General features: G+C 34.2%; 2 protein-coding genes across 3 annotated transcripts in view; one reads left to right on the top strand and one right to left on the bottom strand.

Annotated features, from left to right (window-relative positions):
* LOC117102815 (ribonuclease 3-like) overlaps positions 1 to 17,257 on the top strand; it is a 37,362-nt gene that overhangs the window by 4,301 nt on the left and 15,804 nt on the right. For both annotated transcript variants that reach the window (XM_033243231.1, XM_033243232.1), the window contains exons 4-7: positions 439 to 586; positions 846 to 991; positions 2,303 to 2,470; positions 3,747 to 3,905. In XM_033243231.1, coding sequence (XP_033099122.1) covers positions 439 to 586; positions 846 to 991; positions 2,303 to 2,470; positions 3,747 to 3,905 — 621 coding nt within the window. The remainder of the gene's footprint in view (positions 1 to 438; positions 587 to 845; positions 992 to 2,302; positions 2,471 to 3,746; positions 3,906 to 17,257) is intronic.
* LOC117102817 lies at positions 8,303 to 15,379 on the bottom strand. Its single transcript, XM_033243235.1, has 3 exons — positions 15,281 to 15,379; positions 13,899 to 14,077; positions 8,303 to 10,094 (listed from the first exon to the last, which is right to left on the bottom strand). The coding sequence occupies exons 1-3, from the start codon at positions 15,336 to 15,338 to the stop codon at positions 9,990 to 9,992; spliced, it is 342 nt and encodes a 113-aa protein (XP_033099126.1). The 5' UTR covers positions 15,339 to 15,379; the 3' UTR covers positions 8,303 to 9,989.

The following is a 17,257-nucleotide window of genomic DNA, read 5'->3' on the forward strand; positions in this document are numbered from 1 at the left end:
ATAAGTATGTGTTAACAAATATATATATGTTTACATAGCAAGAATGTTTAATGTTGAATTGAGAAAAGCTACTGTATTTAATATGTACCTTGTTAAAACAAAAGAGACAAAAAATCATGAAAAATGGGTTCAGTGGTAAAGAATGGAACCGTTCACATCAAATTCGCACGATTTCCAATCTGGACTCTGGATCCGGACCGATGGATCTGAGAGCCATTTGTATCGTGAAATCGTACATTTTTTTTCTTGGACCAATCAGCAACACGCTTGGTTGGTTTGAACCAATCGAACGCATACATACTTAAACCCGAATAACCGTGTTCTGGGCGTGATGTGAACGTAGCTTTACCCTAGGTAGCACCAAGTAAAATTGTGCTTTTTGGTATTAACAGCTATCTGTTTCATATTCTTTCTGATGAGTAATTTTTCTGTCTTTAGAACCAATCTACAATGGCTGCTACATCCAAACTAATTGAGCTGCTTGATAAGTTTCAAACACAGATAGTAGAAAGAGGCAAGAGATTACGGGATAAACAACCCCCTGTACAACTTCCAGCACCGAAACGGCATTGGCACGTACATAAGGGTAAGTTCCACCAACAGTAAATTAATGTTTTGAGGAAATATTTACTTTTCGTAAATTTTGGTTTAAGAGTAGGCAAAAAAATGTTTGTTTTGCATGAGATTGACCAACCCAAGATTTACAGCCTGTGTTTTTTGAGGAAATTCGTCCAGAAGTATCTGTAAATATTCATATGGTGTTTAAAAAGTAGATTTTTGCAAGCTTTACTTAGGGAAAATTTTTTTGTATAATGTGCCAAAATAGTTCCAATTCCGAATTACAGACTGTTCTGACTCATCATCATCGTCCTCTGACTCAAGTTCCTCAGACAGTGACTCTGAAGACTATGATCCACTGGAGACATTCAAGATCAAGGAACAACATCCATACCGTCTGCACAAGAATCTCTGGTACAATGATGCAGGAGAGGTGAGGTTTGCTGTCACTACCAGAGGAAATTCTTAGAGAATGATTTGAATTATTACCTCATAAATGAGTGAATATATTGCTGTATGAATTCCAGTCTCTCAATTAATTTATCTGTTTATAAAGTCAATTAATTTATTATGTATTAATATGTCTTTGAAAAGTATAAATCATTAAGAAATAATACATTCTAAAACTTTTCAGAACAGGGTAAAATGGTCCAAAAATGGCAGTTTCTGTAGGCACCCATATGGGTCCCCTGGATTCCCAAAAGAGATTCATCTTTGGACCCTGCTTCCCCCTCCTAAATATGTATCTTAGGATAAAGGTAGGGAATAACCTGTGACTCGTAGATTTACTAGCTGAATTACTCACAGTCCGACATAAACTCATTCAACTTCCTTTCCCACAAAGAGTCAGTTCATGTCCAATCAGCTGCCGAGAGGTGCACATTTACCTGTCCACAACAACAGAGAGAAGATAGACCAGTACAGCAAGATAATTAAAGGATGGACTGGGGTCCTTAAAGTGTACTCCAGCCAATTGTGTATACTTGGCCTCCTTTTAAAAGTCCATATTGAAGAGACATGGCTCAGCAACATAGTGAGGAGTTAGATTCGAACCTGTGCACATGATATTACGGTTGTAGGCATTGGTGCCACTGCCATACCACTCGACTACTCAACTCGTTTGAAGTTACAGCACCTGTTTAATCTAAAGACAGTCTCCCACCTAAAAACTAACCGGATCCAACTTGAAGCCCTCAAATTGAAGCCCTCGTCTTTTTTTTTTTGCAAACACTGGATGGGCTTCTTTTTGAGATGGGCTGCTTTTCAAGGCTACTTTTGCAAAGTAAAAAAGGGGAGGGGCGGTGTTTCTTTTCAAAATGAATGCTGTAAATTGTAGTAATTACTACTATAAAACAATAAATAGGGCCATTGTAATGTCAATCTGTATCATGGAGTGTATTAACCAGCATTTAATCACCTAAACTACTGTACAAACCAAGCATGTTTTTAATTTATTTTGTTGATTTGAAATTCATGTACAGAGTACTATGTACTGTACTATTTTGAAAAAAGCCAATGCTATCTTGAAAAGAAGCCCATGGGCTTCTTTTCGAGGCTGATTTTTGCCAACTAAAGAGGGGGCTTCAATTTGAGATGGGCTTCTTCTTGAGATTAAGCCCATTGGGCTTCTATTGAAGGTTTTACGGTATGACAAAAATGAGAAGATAATTGTAAGTGATGATGTTGCCATAAATTATTGTTGTAGTGATTATCAAATTGTAAAACTCTTGCTTTCTCATTTCAGCTTAATGAAGGTCCATTGTGCAGTTGCAGTCCATCTGCAAGGAAAATAGGCATCCAGCACAACATATTTCCTGGCGAAACCCCTTTCCCTTTATGTAACCCCCTTACCAATAATGCTGGGAAACTTCACCACTACCGAATCACAATGTCTCCAGCTAAAAACTTTTTGGTATGAACTTTAAATATCAAGAAATATAAACACAGGTCTCCCTCTAATTAAAGATCCCTCCAATCAAAGCCACCTCCAATTAAACACTACTTTTCTGTACTCCCAAATTAACAAATATCTTTATCTGTATTATTTTTAGAGACAAAGCTGCTAAAGACCATGGAAAATTCGGTCCCAAAAGTGGTCTGTAATCGGCGGGAGACCTGTAGTAGATAGAGACCCATTCACGCAATATTGTTTCAGTATTTTTCGACCATGTATATTTGAGAATCTTTATTATTACTTATTTATTTCAACAATATTTTGTGAGGGTGGTCCACCCAGTCTTAGGACTTGTATTAAATCCTAATGATAGGTTAGGTGGCCAAAGCCTATTTTTTTTTTTATTTAAACATTCATTTATACTTAAACATTCATATAATATGGATAATATTATAGCATATTTATAGCATTGAAGGTTCCCTTCTGAGGGAACTCACATTGCTTGACAATATGGGGCCTGCCATGCTAATACCAGCGTGACTAAAACAAGAAAATTGATATTTATATATTTATATAAGTAACCATTAGAAACCAAAAAATAACAAACACCCACCTACTAATTTCATTCTCAAGGTAACATTTATCAAGTCTGTGGCAAAGACAAGCCAAACCAGTCACTTGTCGCAAAAATCAATTATTAGTTATTAATACAATGTTTAACAGTAAAATGAGAGCTATAAAATGGTAAAAGAATCATTTAAATCTGACATTACGTTATGAAGTTACAGGAATTTAAACATACAGCTGTTTAAAGCACAATATTTGAGAAATCAGCCTTCAAAGTTTACGATTTCAGGCATCACCAAATCGTTAAAAATTGTTGTTCTATCACTGAAAATGAGGAAAATAACAGCATAGCATGATGTATAGATATATAAAGGTTAGTTTAGTGCAATAAAATAGATTTCCAAAATGTTGACATTCCAGCATGTTTTGGCCATTATCTCCAAAACAGGATTTGCGACGAGTGACTCGTTTGGCTGGTCTTTGCCACATACTCTTCACATTATAAGTTCAAAAGGATAGGTCATTTACTGGAATCAAATTACTATTGCGAAAGTTATGAGTAAAATTTATTATGGCTTCTTTGTACTAAAGTATACAATACCACAACATTGAATATGCTAAGTACTTTTTTTTTTTTTTGCAACAGTTTGCTTGTTTGGCATGGCAAACCTCATATTCACACCACATTTATTATTAATGTTAATTTTTTTTTTCTTTTTTGTTGCAGACACATCAGCCAACAGTAATAGAATATGATGACAGGGAGTACATATTTGAAGGCTTCTCTATGTTCTCACATTTCCCTTTAGATGAGATCCCTACATGCACTGTCATCAGATTCCAGATTGAGTACACGATACATTTTCTACCTGAAGCTATGCCAGAGGTGAGACCAATTCATACAGATTCATTTTTTTTTTTTGAATGCTGTAATAGATTTATTTATTTATTTCTTCATAATTCATAATAGACCATTATTTGCCTAACTAATATTCTATAATGATAACTATATTAGTCGTTAACATCTAACAATTGAGAATTAAAACTGCCACTGATAATTTGCTTTCTTTGGAGAATTGATATAGTTGAGGTCGAGCGAGGGCGGTGCAATCTTTGTTGTTTTTACTGTGAAGCTACATGACCACAATACGAGGGAATTTTGTGAAAATTAGGAACTGTTGCATTTGGCTAGCAAAACATGTTAATTTCGCCTTTTGGAATCTAAACATAATGTCTCTTTTCTTGAACACGCTGGAGAAACATCAGACCTATTTATACAATCGTTTTTATTCATTTCACTTTATCGTAAGTTTAAAAAAGTATACATTTTTAGTGGGGTAAATATTTCAAGTCGGCGAATTAGCCTGACCCTAGGCTGACTAAAAAAATCGGCCTGAGGAGGTAAAATTTTAGTCGAGATTCGCATGATTTAGTCGTGCTAGTCGAAGTTCGTTTTAAGAATACGAAATGACGTAATTTTTAAGTTTTAGCTCGAACTACGACTAAAGTTTGTTTTAAGATTAAGATTACCGGGGTTAGTGTAAAATCTCTGAACAAAGTTTTTACATTGGTGAATTCCATATTGATTTTTGTGACGAGGCTTTAATTTTAGGCGTCACCTTACAGATGAAGGCTAACAGGAAAATGTTTGTTCTTAATAACCTTAAAAGATTTGGGCTGAGCATAGGGGAACTTTGTGCTATTTATACTGGATACATAAGACCTGTCCTTGAATATGTTGATGTGATATGGCACCCCGGAATCAAAAACACTTAGTGCAAAACTTAAGGCTACTCAGAAGCATGCTTGCCATATTATTTTAGGAAGGAACTACCAGACTTATGAATATGCTCTTTGTAATTTGGATACCCTCTTTGAGAGGAGAGCAGCCCACTGCTTCAAATTTGCTAAAGGCCTTTCCCTTTCCAACCATTCTGCTGATCTGATCCCCCTACCCGACAACTATCTCATGGTAGAAGTCTACGCAATGGAAGTAATTATTCACAGCTTAAATGTAAAACCAAAAGATTTTTTAATAGTTCCATACCATATTGCATTCAATTACTCTTAAGCAGTACTGTTGATAGAAGAAATTACACTGCCCTGTTTTGCATGGGTACTGGTTGGTCATTTTCTATCTGAATGTGACACTTTTACCACTACTGATGTAAACATTGTTTAGTAGTACAGTACATGATCACTCTTTTTACCTTGTATGTGTAAATAATTGCAGTATTATCTTTTTCATTTTCTTTCCTTTGACTAATGATAGGTTTTTCTTTTTTCTTGTGTGATATTGTGACTTGATCTGTAGTTCTCTCGCTGTGTTTAGAATTGCGCAGTATGCTTTGGCATGTTTTTTTCTGACAATTTATTTATTTTTTTTTAATTATATTTTTTAATTTATGTTTGAAAAAATGAAATGGCACATGTGTTTTACAAACTATAGTAACATTCTTTTTGCGTACAGGACTTATTATTATGTCAGGGATGTAGTTATGGTGGGTGGAGGTGGGCGGGACCACCCAGCCTTGAGGTTTTCCACCCAGTTTATAGCTAATTTTATAGCTCTCCACCCACCCTTATTAACTCACTTTTTCATCCTTAAAATCCACTGTTATTATTTAGAGTTTACCAATGTTATCACCAACCCACCCTAAAAATGTCTATCGTCCACCCTTAGTTTTCTTCAGCTACAACCCTGTTATGTTGTTCTGCTGCAGTTTTTTGTTTGCTTGCATGAATTGATGCCAATTGAAATTGTTTGTATTATAATCCCTTTATTACATATTAAAGTAAATGTTCATGGCACACACATTCAATGAATCAACACTAATAAACTGTGGTGGTGTAGACAAAAATTCTCTGAAGCATATTCTATGTCTTGATGATGACGATGAATGTGATAATCCAAAACAAGTAGTTAGACATTCTCCATTTTATAATACTGAATCTATGTTTAATTTTCTTGAGAAAAAAATGAAATAATTTCTGCAAACTTAGTTCTAATATACTGTACAGTCAATACATGCCAAATTTAATGAATTAAAAATATCTATACATGAACTGGCAACCCTAAACTTTTATTTTTTGGCTATATGTATACAGGAATCTTGGCTAAGTGAGGGTGAAGATACCTCTCAAATTGAACTTGAAAACTATGAGTGCATATCGCAAGGGAAATCGTGTATGTATGGGAAGGACAATTCAATGAAATAATTTTATGAAAAATGTAATCCTATAGGTAACATAAATCGTCCACCAAAAGACCTAATAGATAACTATAAAATGTTTACACAAGAACTGAACCTGAACTAAAGTCTTTTGACAAATTAAAGCATGATGTTATTATTACAGGGGATACAAACATTAATTTATTTAAAGTCAATGAAAAGAAACGCTTCAGTGATTTTTTCAATACACTAAAAGACCTAATAGATAACTATAAAATGTTTACACAAGACTTGAACCTGAACTAAAGTCTTTTGACAAATTAAAGCATGATGTTATTATTACAGGAGATACAAACATTAATTTACTTAAAGTCAATGAAAAGGAACGCTTCAGTGATTTTTTCGATACACTTACAGGTTTCAGTTTATTCCCATGTATTACTATGCCTAATAGATTTTCTAATAAAAATGGGACTCTGATTGATAATTTCTTCTGTATAATAAAGTCAATCATCAAATGAAACTTCATCTGGTATACTAAGGCCAAAACAAAATTCCCTAACTCACTGAAAAAAATAGGGGTGGAAAAACAAAAAAAAGTTTTTTTTTAGCTTTTTTTTTTACAAATTAAAAAAATGTGAGTGAATTTATCTTCATTTTTTGCTGGATGCTCTACAAATATAGTCGAAAGTTGTTGTCTGATGTAAGATATTGCCATTCTAGGCCTCTGTGGGTTATTTTTATTATTCCATCTGAGTATTTAAAAAATAAAAAAAAAACTTTTTCTACCCGCCCAATTTTTTAAAAAAGAAGGGCAAAAAAACAATTTATTTTATTTGGCCTAATGAAACAATTTAGTGATCATCAACCCTATTTTATCTGTCTTAACATGATCCATATCATATTAAAACCTATAACCAAAATGATGTAATCAATGTCATTGATGAATTAAATAAAAATGATCTGTTATCTAAGTTAGATATAAGGGGAAATCCTAACACAAATATTAATATTTAACTTTAAAAAGCATAAATGTAATCCAAATGGAGTACAAGTGGCATAATATGATCTATCAAATTTAGAGATAAATTTCATCTAAATTTTAAAAGAACACCATTTGAATCTGAGGAATATTTCACATTAAAAACTAATCTTACGACATACAACAGACTTATAGAGCATCATTAGGGTAGCTCAGAAATCGTACTATGAATTGTGTTTTTCTAAATACAAGTATGATATGCATAAAACTTGGTCAACTATAAATGGTAAAATGAACAAAAGAAAGAAAAACACACGTTTTCCAGTGGTCTTCTACATAAAATGGCCAATCGATAACGAATAAGTTAGACATTGCAAATAGATTTAATTAGTATTTTACTAGCATAGGCCCAAATCTAGCCCAAACTATTTATATCAAAAGTGATAATACTTTTGAGGATTACCTTAAAAATAAACACAACTTTAATTTCCAATTTGAAAATATAAATGAAATCGATATTAACAAAATAATTGATGAACTTAAACCTAAGACTAGCTATGGTTGGGATGAACTATATGGCTTTAATAAAATTCTTAAAAACAGTAATAATTAAACCCCTAACATAAGTAATACAGTAGAACCTCAATTTTACGTACGGTACGGGACCAGAGGGCGTACGTAAATCGGGGATTCGTAAAATAGAGGTTGGGTTAAATTTGTGGTAACCTTTGACCTAATAGGTACGTAACGCTCAATAAACGTATGTACGAACGAACGATGTTACTAGGCTAGACCTAGCCTCTAGGCCTACGAACATAACCTTGTGTATAATTTGGGAATTCCCCTTCAAGCCTATTCTAAACAACAGAGCTGTGGTGTTGTCTGGGCCTGTTGAGACAAACTAAACCCATGTGCGCTGCACTGGGCGAGCTAACCAATTAGCATTCGTGTACGTGAAACAGCAACCATGTGCTATGCACTGGGCGAGCCACCCAATTAGCATTCGTGTACGAAACTATGTCTACTCAGCTTTGTGTAGAAAATTCGACCAGACGAGTTCTTCCATGGTTTGCCACACGAAGCTAAGGAGGAAAGCAATAATTTTGAGCACCATCGGTAGTTGTTTGTTTTGAATATTTTCGGGGTTTTTGATGACGTCATCGTCCATACGAGGCGTACGTAAGACCGAGGGTTTGTATAACTGATGTACGTAAAAACGAGGTTCTACTGTAAATCAAATGTTAAACACTGGAATTTTTTCAGAAAAGCTTAAATTAGCCAAAGTAACACCACTTTTCCAAAAAGAAAATGACAAACTCTTTACAATTTATTGTCCAATTTCGGTTTTACCTGCAATATCTAAAGTTTTTGAAAAAGTTATTTATAACCAGCTTTATACTCATTTCCAATCAAACAAATTATTTTATAGCAGTCAATATGGCTTCCGTAAAAACCATTCAACTCAATTATCTGCACTTGAGTTAGTAGATAGGATGATTCAATATATTGATGAAAGTGAAATTCCAATAAATATATATCTAGATTTGTCAAAAGTTTTTGATACCCTAAATCACAATATTCTGCTACAAAAACTAAATTATTGTGGCTTACAGATACGCTCATTAGACCTTCTTAAAAGTTATTTAACAAATCACTCACAATATGTGGATGTAAGTGGAACTAAATCTTATATACTTTAGGTGACGACTGGTGTTATTCAGGGGTCGATACTTGGCCCACTTCTTTTTATCATATATGTAAATGACATATCCGAAGCTAGTAATGTATTTAAAACCATAATCTATGCCGACGACACTACACTTTCAACTACACTGAGAAATCGTATTATTTTAAATAGCAATGATATTATAAACATTGAACTGATGAAAATTAGTGAATGGCTCAAATTAAATAAATTACCCTCAAACATAAATAAATCTAAATTCATGATTTTCCATGCTACTGTACCCAACGCCATCTGAATCTAAACATTTTAAACAGAAATAGATGGGATTAAAATACAGCAGACCAAAGACTTTAACTTTCTTGATATAATTCTAAATCAACATCTAAACTGGAATTAGCCATTATTATTTATTATTAAAACTTTATTTTTACACGGAAGGCTTGTCTCAGCCGGAGGGTGTTATTCTACAAGGCCGTGTTGTCATTGACATTGGAAAATAACAGTATAAAAATAATAACACGCAAAATCACAGAAAGACAAAATCATATACAAATACAAGATACAAAAAATGAAGCATAAACCAAGAATTTTACAAAATTTTAATGTTATTACATTTCCAATAAAATCTATGAATCAATAGGCATTCTTAGTAAAGTTAAAAACATCCCTAAAAGTGTAATGGTGACATTGTATAATTCTCTTATAGTACCACATCTAAACTACGACATCCAGTGTTATAAGTACATTTACTTATTTAGAAAGTTTTTTCACTTTCATTACAGGTTTGAGCACTTATGGTCGATGCTATACAATTACATATTGCCTGTACGTGTCAACATTTTTTTAAATGGATGTTTTTGTTACATTTTAATATTGTTTTTTATTGTATTTATCAGTGCCTTGCCATGCCCCTAAGCTTGACTGGCACTTGCCTAAAGTAAGCATGAGCCCAAGAATTTATTTAAATTTTCTTCTTTATATTATTGGAATGTTTGTACTTTGCACAGTATGCCTTTTATTGAATAAAAGTGGTTTAATAAAAAGAAGTACTATTTAAATAGGCCTATTGTACACACATACGCCAATGATTTCTAATAGCCAATGTATTTTTGTCTGTCTCTTAATACATTATATTTTGTCGCATATGTTGAAGGACAAACTGTTCGAATGGAGTATACAATCTATGATGTACATTGCCTGTTCTTCTTCTTTATGTTGTTCAATTTTCCAGCGCTGAAAAATAAAGTTAACATTGACTGTTAGTGAATATGGAAACATATTAATTAATATACATATTTATTTATAGGACAGCATTCGTTGAGAACTATGCTACACCATGTACCATGATGCCCTTTATTTGAACACTGTATTTAACTTTCTTTGATGATTTATATAGAATTTAACAGTGTTGATGTCTCTCTTGATTTATATTAAATGCTACTATTTATTTCCAGCTGTACCTCCAGATTTATCTGGTTTAAAGCTCATTGTGTAATAGAGTGTACCTGATGGTTACTGTATTTGAATCTGTTCAACCCTGAAGCCTCTGTGGTCTAACCCTATGGTTATGACGCTTGCCTTGACAGCGAAGGTCGCAGGTTTGAATTCTTTTGACGGGATTCAAACTTGCGACCTCTTGCTGTTAAGATTAGTGTATCAACTATTAGACCACAGAGGCTTCATGGTTGAACAGATTCAAATTCAAGATACACTCATTAAACAATAGGTACGGCCGGAAATAAATAGTAGCATATAATATAAATCAAGATAGCTGTTATATACATTGTGTAATAAAGTTCCTCTGAAGGAATTTGAACCTGCGACCTCTTGCTGTTGAGGTGAGCGCCATAACCATTACCAGAACCTTTCGTCATGTATGCTATGTATCTCGGACTCGAGACTTTCTGTTACGTTTCAATATATAGTATTCATTACATTTCGCTTGCTGTTTCTTGGTTTTTCCCATTCCTTTAAATCAGTTTATATATACAAGTATCTAAATCGAGATCCAGCAAGCTGAAAATAATGCAGAGAAGAGCATTCTTGAGGGCGTATCTTATAGATCTGGCAGTAAGATATTAGCGCTATATTAAAACCAAGACGTCAGACACGTTAAAAGTATGAAAGGAACTAGGGCTCTACCTGGCACTTGAAACCACCACAATGCCTTTGTGGTCAAGTGGTTATAACATTTGGCATGTATGCAAAAACAATAAATAAGTATATACTTATTTATTATATTGTATAGAATCTTGATTTTATACTATATCATTTGTCGCGGAAATAAACAATAAAATAGGCAGTTGATTTCTTCAGTCTGATGCCTACCGTACTGAATATAACATCGGTAACTTAAACAAGAAAAAAGTGAGGAACAAATTTAAGCCAAAATCCTCTCAATTATCCAAACCTGAGATAAAGTAGTTTTCACTGGTTCAGGAAAATTATCGAAGGCTTTGGTGACATCCATGCTTAACTTCTTCCAAAAGAGTCGTTCACAAGGCAATTCAATTACTGAATACATCAACATCCTTAACAATTGCTTAGTCCCAACTCTTAGGTGCCTCTTTCCATTTTCTCGTGTATCGTTCTGTTAGATATGAGAGTGAGAATATGATTGTGAAAGTTTTTTTAGAATAGGGGGAGTCTTTGAGGTGGGTCGGTAAGTATAAGATAAATATTGAATTTATGTATTTTTAAAAATTATTTGAAAAAAACGAAATTTTACATCTTGTGGCCTCACAGCCAAATTTTGTGTAAATTAAATTTTTTGTAAAAGGATTACACTATAAAACAGATAAGAATCAGAATAAAAATTAATTGAAATACGGGTGAAGAGGACAGACCCAGTGCGGTTCATGAAATTAGGTATTAAATAGCTTTACGAAATATTTGAAGGGGCTGTTTAAAAAATTAGATGTTTTAATAACTAACTGTACCAATATTAACTTGAGTGCTATTTCCGAGCATCTGCAAGTGTAAATTTTACAAAATTTTCTAATCTGCTGAGGTTATTGGTGAGTCTGACGCAGTACCAATCAATAAATGCTTCCGCTGCCCTTGGGCTCCAGTCCATGTAAATTAAGAGCATCACAGTACGAGTAGAATGAATTGCCTAACATGATTTTGCATGCTTGTTTTGGGTATGATACACCTAATTCAGTTTTATAACGTTCTTCTAATCAAATATTCAGTGACAATTTTAGGCAGCATTTTATTCTAAGCTTTGATGGTCCCAGAAGAAGTACATATAAAAGTAATTATAAATTTCCTCAATAAATTTTAACTGTGTTTTATTAGGGGCCCTCCTTTTGCTGCGAAAATTTAACCGTGGTTTTGAATAACTGTTTATTAACTAGTTAAAATCTTGCTTTTTGAAGTACTTTACTAAAAATGTTCATCCATAAATAGTAATTAAATATTTACTAATAAGTAAACTGAGAGTTTGTAACAAATGTGTCTTAGTGCCCTGTCACATAGTAGCGAATGGAGCTTATGCCGGGCATACAGATACGCTCAATTACGCTCAAATTCTTGGCAAAAAACAAACATTCTTGCATAAAAGACGAATGCCCAACAAATGAGGAACGAATGCTGATCGTACAACTAGAGTCCATTTAACAAATGAAAGCGCGTTTGTCCAACGAATGCCCAACGAATGTCGCATGTATTCCTAGCCTGTTGCGGCTGGTCACATGACATATCTCAACTAGGTCGACCCACACTTCACAGGTTACCTCGGATAGTGCCAGACCAGTTCAAAATTGCTTCATTATGCCTCCCAAGATACATAAATCTACCAACCAAGTGGACAGTCAATACTACAATAGCCGGAGTCAAGAGGCTGCATCACCTCCAAGCACCACTGTCCGTACAGCCTCACCTAAACCTCCCCTTCAACCATCATACCTTGTGACTCCAATGACTGGTCACATAGCAATCTGATCTCCTTGTGAAGTCCATTGTCTTGCAGTGTTTAAAGAAGAAGAGAGCCAAACACCGGGGTTGCAACACCTCTCAGACCCATGAGGATTCGCTGATGAGCATTCTCCATCTCAGATCTGAGTAGAAATGATGAAGAAAAGGGGATACTCGCAGCCACTGTGACGTCAGAGACTGAAAAATGCTATGTGGACTGTAGCTGTACTGTGCACGCATGTTACTATATCTGTACACTAGCATCAAGCACTGTAGATAGACGCCATGTGAAAGTTGGTGTAGGTCGGTATACACTGAGTATTCATTGGCCATTCGTTACCCATTAGTTAGACAAACGCTATGTATACATTATGCATTCGCTATGGCAAAGTTTCAGATGGATTGAACGTATTTGACGAACATACGTATAAACCTAACGTGCGAAACGTTCAAACAACGAATGCTCATCGCATCATTGCGTATTTAGCAGAACGTTGTCATAACCTTCAAAATTTTGAACATGTTCAAAATTTAGAATCGACCCCAGCGTACCTCCCTAACCCTACGAACAGCTAACAAAAATTTTCATAAACGTCGGCACACGTTGGCTGTATTTGCTACAGTGTTACAGGGGCTTGCCTACAATATGATTTTAATAGTTCACTGATGTACAGTAGCCCAGCGTTGAAATTTGGGATAACGTTCAAAGCGGGCGATAACTATTTAGGCCCACAGTAGAGGGTTTATTGTGAGGATGGGGGAACAACCTTAACAAAGTTGCAGGGGTGGTGAGTAGGGGGACTGGAGGGGTTTTTTACTCAATTTGTCAAATATTATTAAAAAAATTATAAGTAACTTAAGTTCCATTTCCGGGCATCCAGAGGTACAAAGTACTCTGGCGCTCCTGCTGTGGACTGTCACTTTCATCTGCACACCCCTTACTTAAATCTTGGATACGCCACTCCTTGTTCTTTATGCTCTCACGCACAGACATTCCTGGCCTTTGTGATCATCTGTTTTTATGATGATGTAAGTAAGTGGTAGAATACTGGTTGAATCCATGTTGGAAGTCCTTCCCTCCCTAACGTCCACACCCTTGCACACAGTACCAGTACTAACCTTGTCTGTTTTGTTTTTATTACGTTCAAAGTAGTCCAATATATTTTGAGCCCATTCTTTAGTCTTTGTATTACTGCAGTCAGTTTGCTCTTTTGAATATATTTCACCTTGGTCGAAGATTTTCAGCTGTCTGCATTCTGCTGCCGACAATGTATGCTTACCATGTGTGTGATATAAAGCTAATAAGTAATAATAAAATGTCTAATTAATTAAAACTATTGTTGAACTTCGTCTCTAATTTAATCAATTATATCACTCTTTGTTATAAATTTCCCTATTCACTGACATTACATCAGAGTATAAAAAAAAAATGCTGTAGACCTAGATATCAAATCTTAAACATTAACAGCAAACCTAATTTGTGACTATATATATACTGTCTCTTATACACATCTAGATGTGTATAAGAGACAGCGTAAATGTGTGGCAATTCATATGCGCCCTGATCTCTATTCATGCAGGGGTGGCACCAGGAATTTCCTAATGAGGGGTAAAAAAAATCCACGATGAGGGGTCCACACGCCCCAGTTGGGGAAGCCTAGCACATCCCTCCTCCACCCCCATCCCTGTCGGGGAAAAAAATTGTGTTGGTTATGGTATTTTTTATTTTAAAAGCCTTTGATTAATAAACATCTTCACATGTCCATAGACAACAAAATATAGGCTTTATTCTAAGTGGAAAAATGGTCTCACTAACAATTTGAAACTTGATTATGTTAAATTCAAAAACAAACTCATAAATATTCTTCGCATTGCCAAAAAGAATTGCTTTATATGCCAATTTTAAGCAACCTCTAATGATACTAGAACAAAGTGGAAAATCATTTGGAATATTTACAATACAGAACGAAATTCTTCAAACATTAAAAAGTTGTATGTCAACGGAAATACCATTTAAGATGCAAATGAAATTTGTGATTCTCTAAAAATATGTACAGTATTTTGCAAATATTGAAGCTGATTTATCCCATGATATTCCTTTAACTTCTAAGATGTCATGTGAATATTTAGGCACCCCAAACCTGAAAATGAAGTGACTGATATATCTTAGATTAAAAACAAAAAAGAACCCTACCTGTAGTTTTGATGGCATTTTTAATGACCTATTTGAAATATGTACTATGAAATTTCATTTCAACTGTTCTCTTTCCAATGGTACTCTGCCTTCGCAAATGAAATAGCCAATGTGATTCCCATATTTAAAAAGGTGATACTACTTAAACATGATTAACCATAGGTCCATTTAACTTCTGACAACATTTTCAAAAATCTTTAGAGAAAGTCATTTACTAGCGCACTCAAATATGCACCACTGCTCCCGTCTCACAATTTCAACAACATTTCAATTTCAACAACTATAATAAGAATAAAAACCTACTCACCGAGAACAGCTATAAGGATAACTATCGTCAGGACACTAGTGGTGGGCATTTTGAACATGTTGTTTGTTTGAACTTAAAGTAATCAATGCGGTCTTTGCAACTACTAATAAATGTCTAATGTACATGTGTTCATGATGAGTTGACATGAAAATAGAAAAATGTAATTTCCAAACCTTCATTTAAGGTTTTTCCCAAATTTACTCATACAAGATATCAGTATTCCATGACGAAAATATCTCATCTAAATCAAACCCAAGTTTAATAAAGAGAATAACTTGGGATTAAGCACATCCTTTTCAATGTTTACATTAGATAAGAACTAACCTTGATTTTCAGGTGTCATGACATGGTATTTCCGAGCGGTATAGAAATGACTAGGAATACCTCTTTGACATAATATGTCAAAAACATTGGCTATTATAAAATATAAACACAGCTCATAATGTTGTAAAACTACTCTCAAATAAACTTTTATTCTGTATAAACTCCAACAAGAATCCGGTATCAAAATAACACAATAACATTCACATAAACATGCGTTTCAAACCAGAAAGATAAAACTATCAGCTTTTCTAATTTCTATGTTAGGCCATGGAGGTATTATTGAGAAGGAGATCACTCGGCAACAGTTCCCTTTGACGCGACAAACCCATGTGTTCCCCGCTTTTGCATCGCGCGCAGGCGTATTACCCTATAATTCACATTTTTTCGTTAGCAACAACTTGGCAACGACATGCTTTTATACGCTTCCAGCAGAGCAGTTGTGCAATAAAGCGTTTGATTTTAACCCATTAAATATCTTTATAATGAACAGTGTTCTCCTGATTAGATTTTTTCGGACTTTTGGTATTTTATTATTTGTATATTTCAGGAATGGATTCCGTAAAATATTTATGTTAAAATTACTTCTGTGTTCATTATAATTTTGTCTAAAGATTGCTTAGGTCGACTATGAAGCTAAGTCAGCGTAAGACTGAAAAATACTCAGATTTTGGATTGATTTTTCGAATAGTTAACCCTCGTTAACCCTAAAATGACTTAGTTTATTATAATCCTCATTCATTTATTAATTAATATCTGTTAAAATTAGAATTAGCGAATTTTGGCCAATTTATGGAAATTGAAGTTGAAATATACTATACTTTTAAAGGTCATGTAAATGTTCCATTAAATTCGAAACTTTTTTTGGTGGAAAATATTAATATGTTTGATATTTTATGACAGATAAATGTATCAGCTTCAAAATGGAAACGCAGCCATAGTGATTGACTGTATGTAGTGCGCATCGAGAAAAGAAGGTGCTCTCTATTTCGCCATGTTCAATTTTTTGGTAAACTATGCCTGCTGAAAATTTTATGGTGGGGAACACTTGGGACTTCAAAGGCATCGCGTAAACGTTCCTCACGCGCTGCGGCAGCTTTGATCCTGGTTCATTTGCATCGCTGCGTGCGCGTAGCTTTTTCGAGTGATTTTCTCAATAATACCTCTATGGTAGGCCTATGATATCTTACGGATTTATACGATGTACGTGTGTAACTAACTGTCGACCTTCTTGGATGTTATTAAATGTTAGTATAATATCTACAACAACAGCTAGTACCCCCTTTTATAAAGTGTAGATAGGTACAGTAATACCAAAAGCTGAGAAAGAAAATAAACTACAGGCCTAAAGCAGGCCCTCCCTAAACTAGGTCCCTAGCCTAGGTCCTAGGCTGACACCAACAGTCACGCAATGACGTTGGTTGAAATTTTGGAAAAGGGGAAAACAATTGAAGCATGAAATAAAAAATAGAGTGCATAAGAGAAATATTATTACTAAATAATAATAAATAAAATATACCATTTCGGCGTTATTGAACTTGGCCAAGTTATTGAACTTGTAATGTAATTAATGTTAAATAATAATAATAATAATAATAATAATAATAATAATAATAATAATAATAATAATAATAATAATAATAATAATATAATAAT

Source organism: Anneissia japonica, unplaced genomic scaffold (assembly GCF_011630105.1).
Source record: "Anneissia japonica isolate Jap-2015-1 unplaced genomic scaffold, ASM1163010v1 scaffold32248_len650992_cov182, whole genome shotgun sequence".
Classification (NCBI taxonomy): domain Eukaryota; kingdom Metazoa; phylum Echinodermata; class Crinoidea; order Comatulida; family Comatulidae; genus Anneissia; species Anneissia japonica.

Coding starts and splice junctions, on each gene's coding strand:
- LOC117102817 (XM_033243235.1), bottom strand. CDS start 15,338: ATGTTCAAAATGCCCACCACTAGTGTCCTGACGATAGTTATCCTTATA. Junction 14,078..15,280: donor TATCCTTATAGCTGTTCTCG/GTGAGTAGGTTT, acceptor ATTACTTATTAG/CTTTATATCACACACATGGT. Junction 10,095..13,898: donor ATAAAAACAAAACAGACAAG/GTTAGTACTGGT, acceptor TTTATTTTTCAG/CGCTGGAAAATTGAACAACA.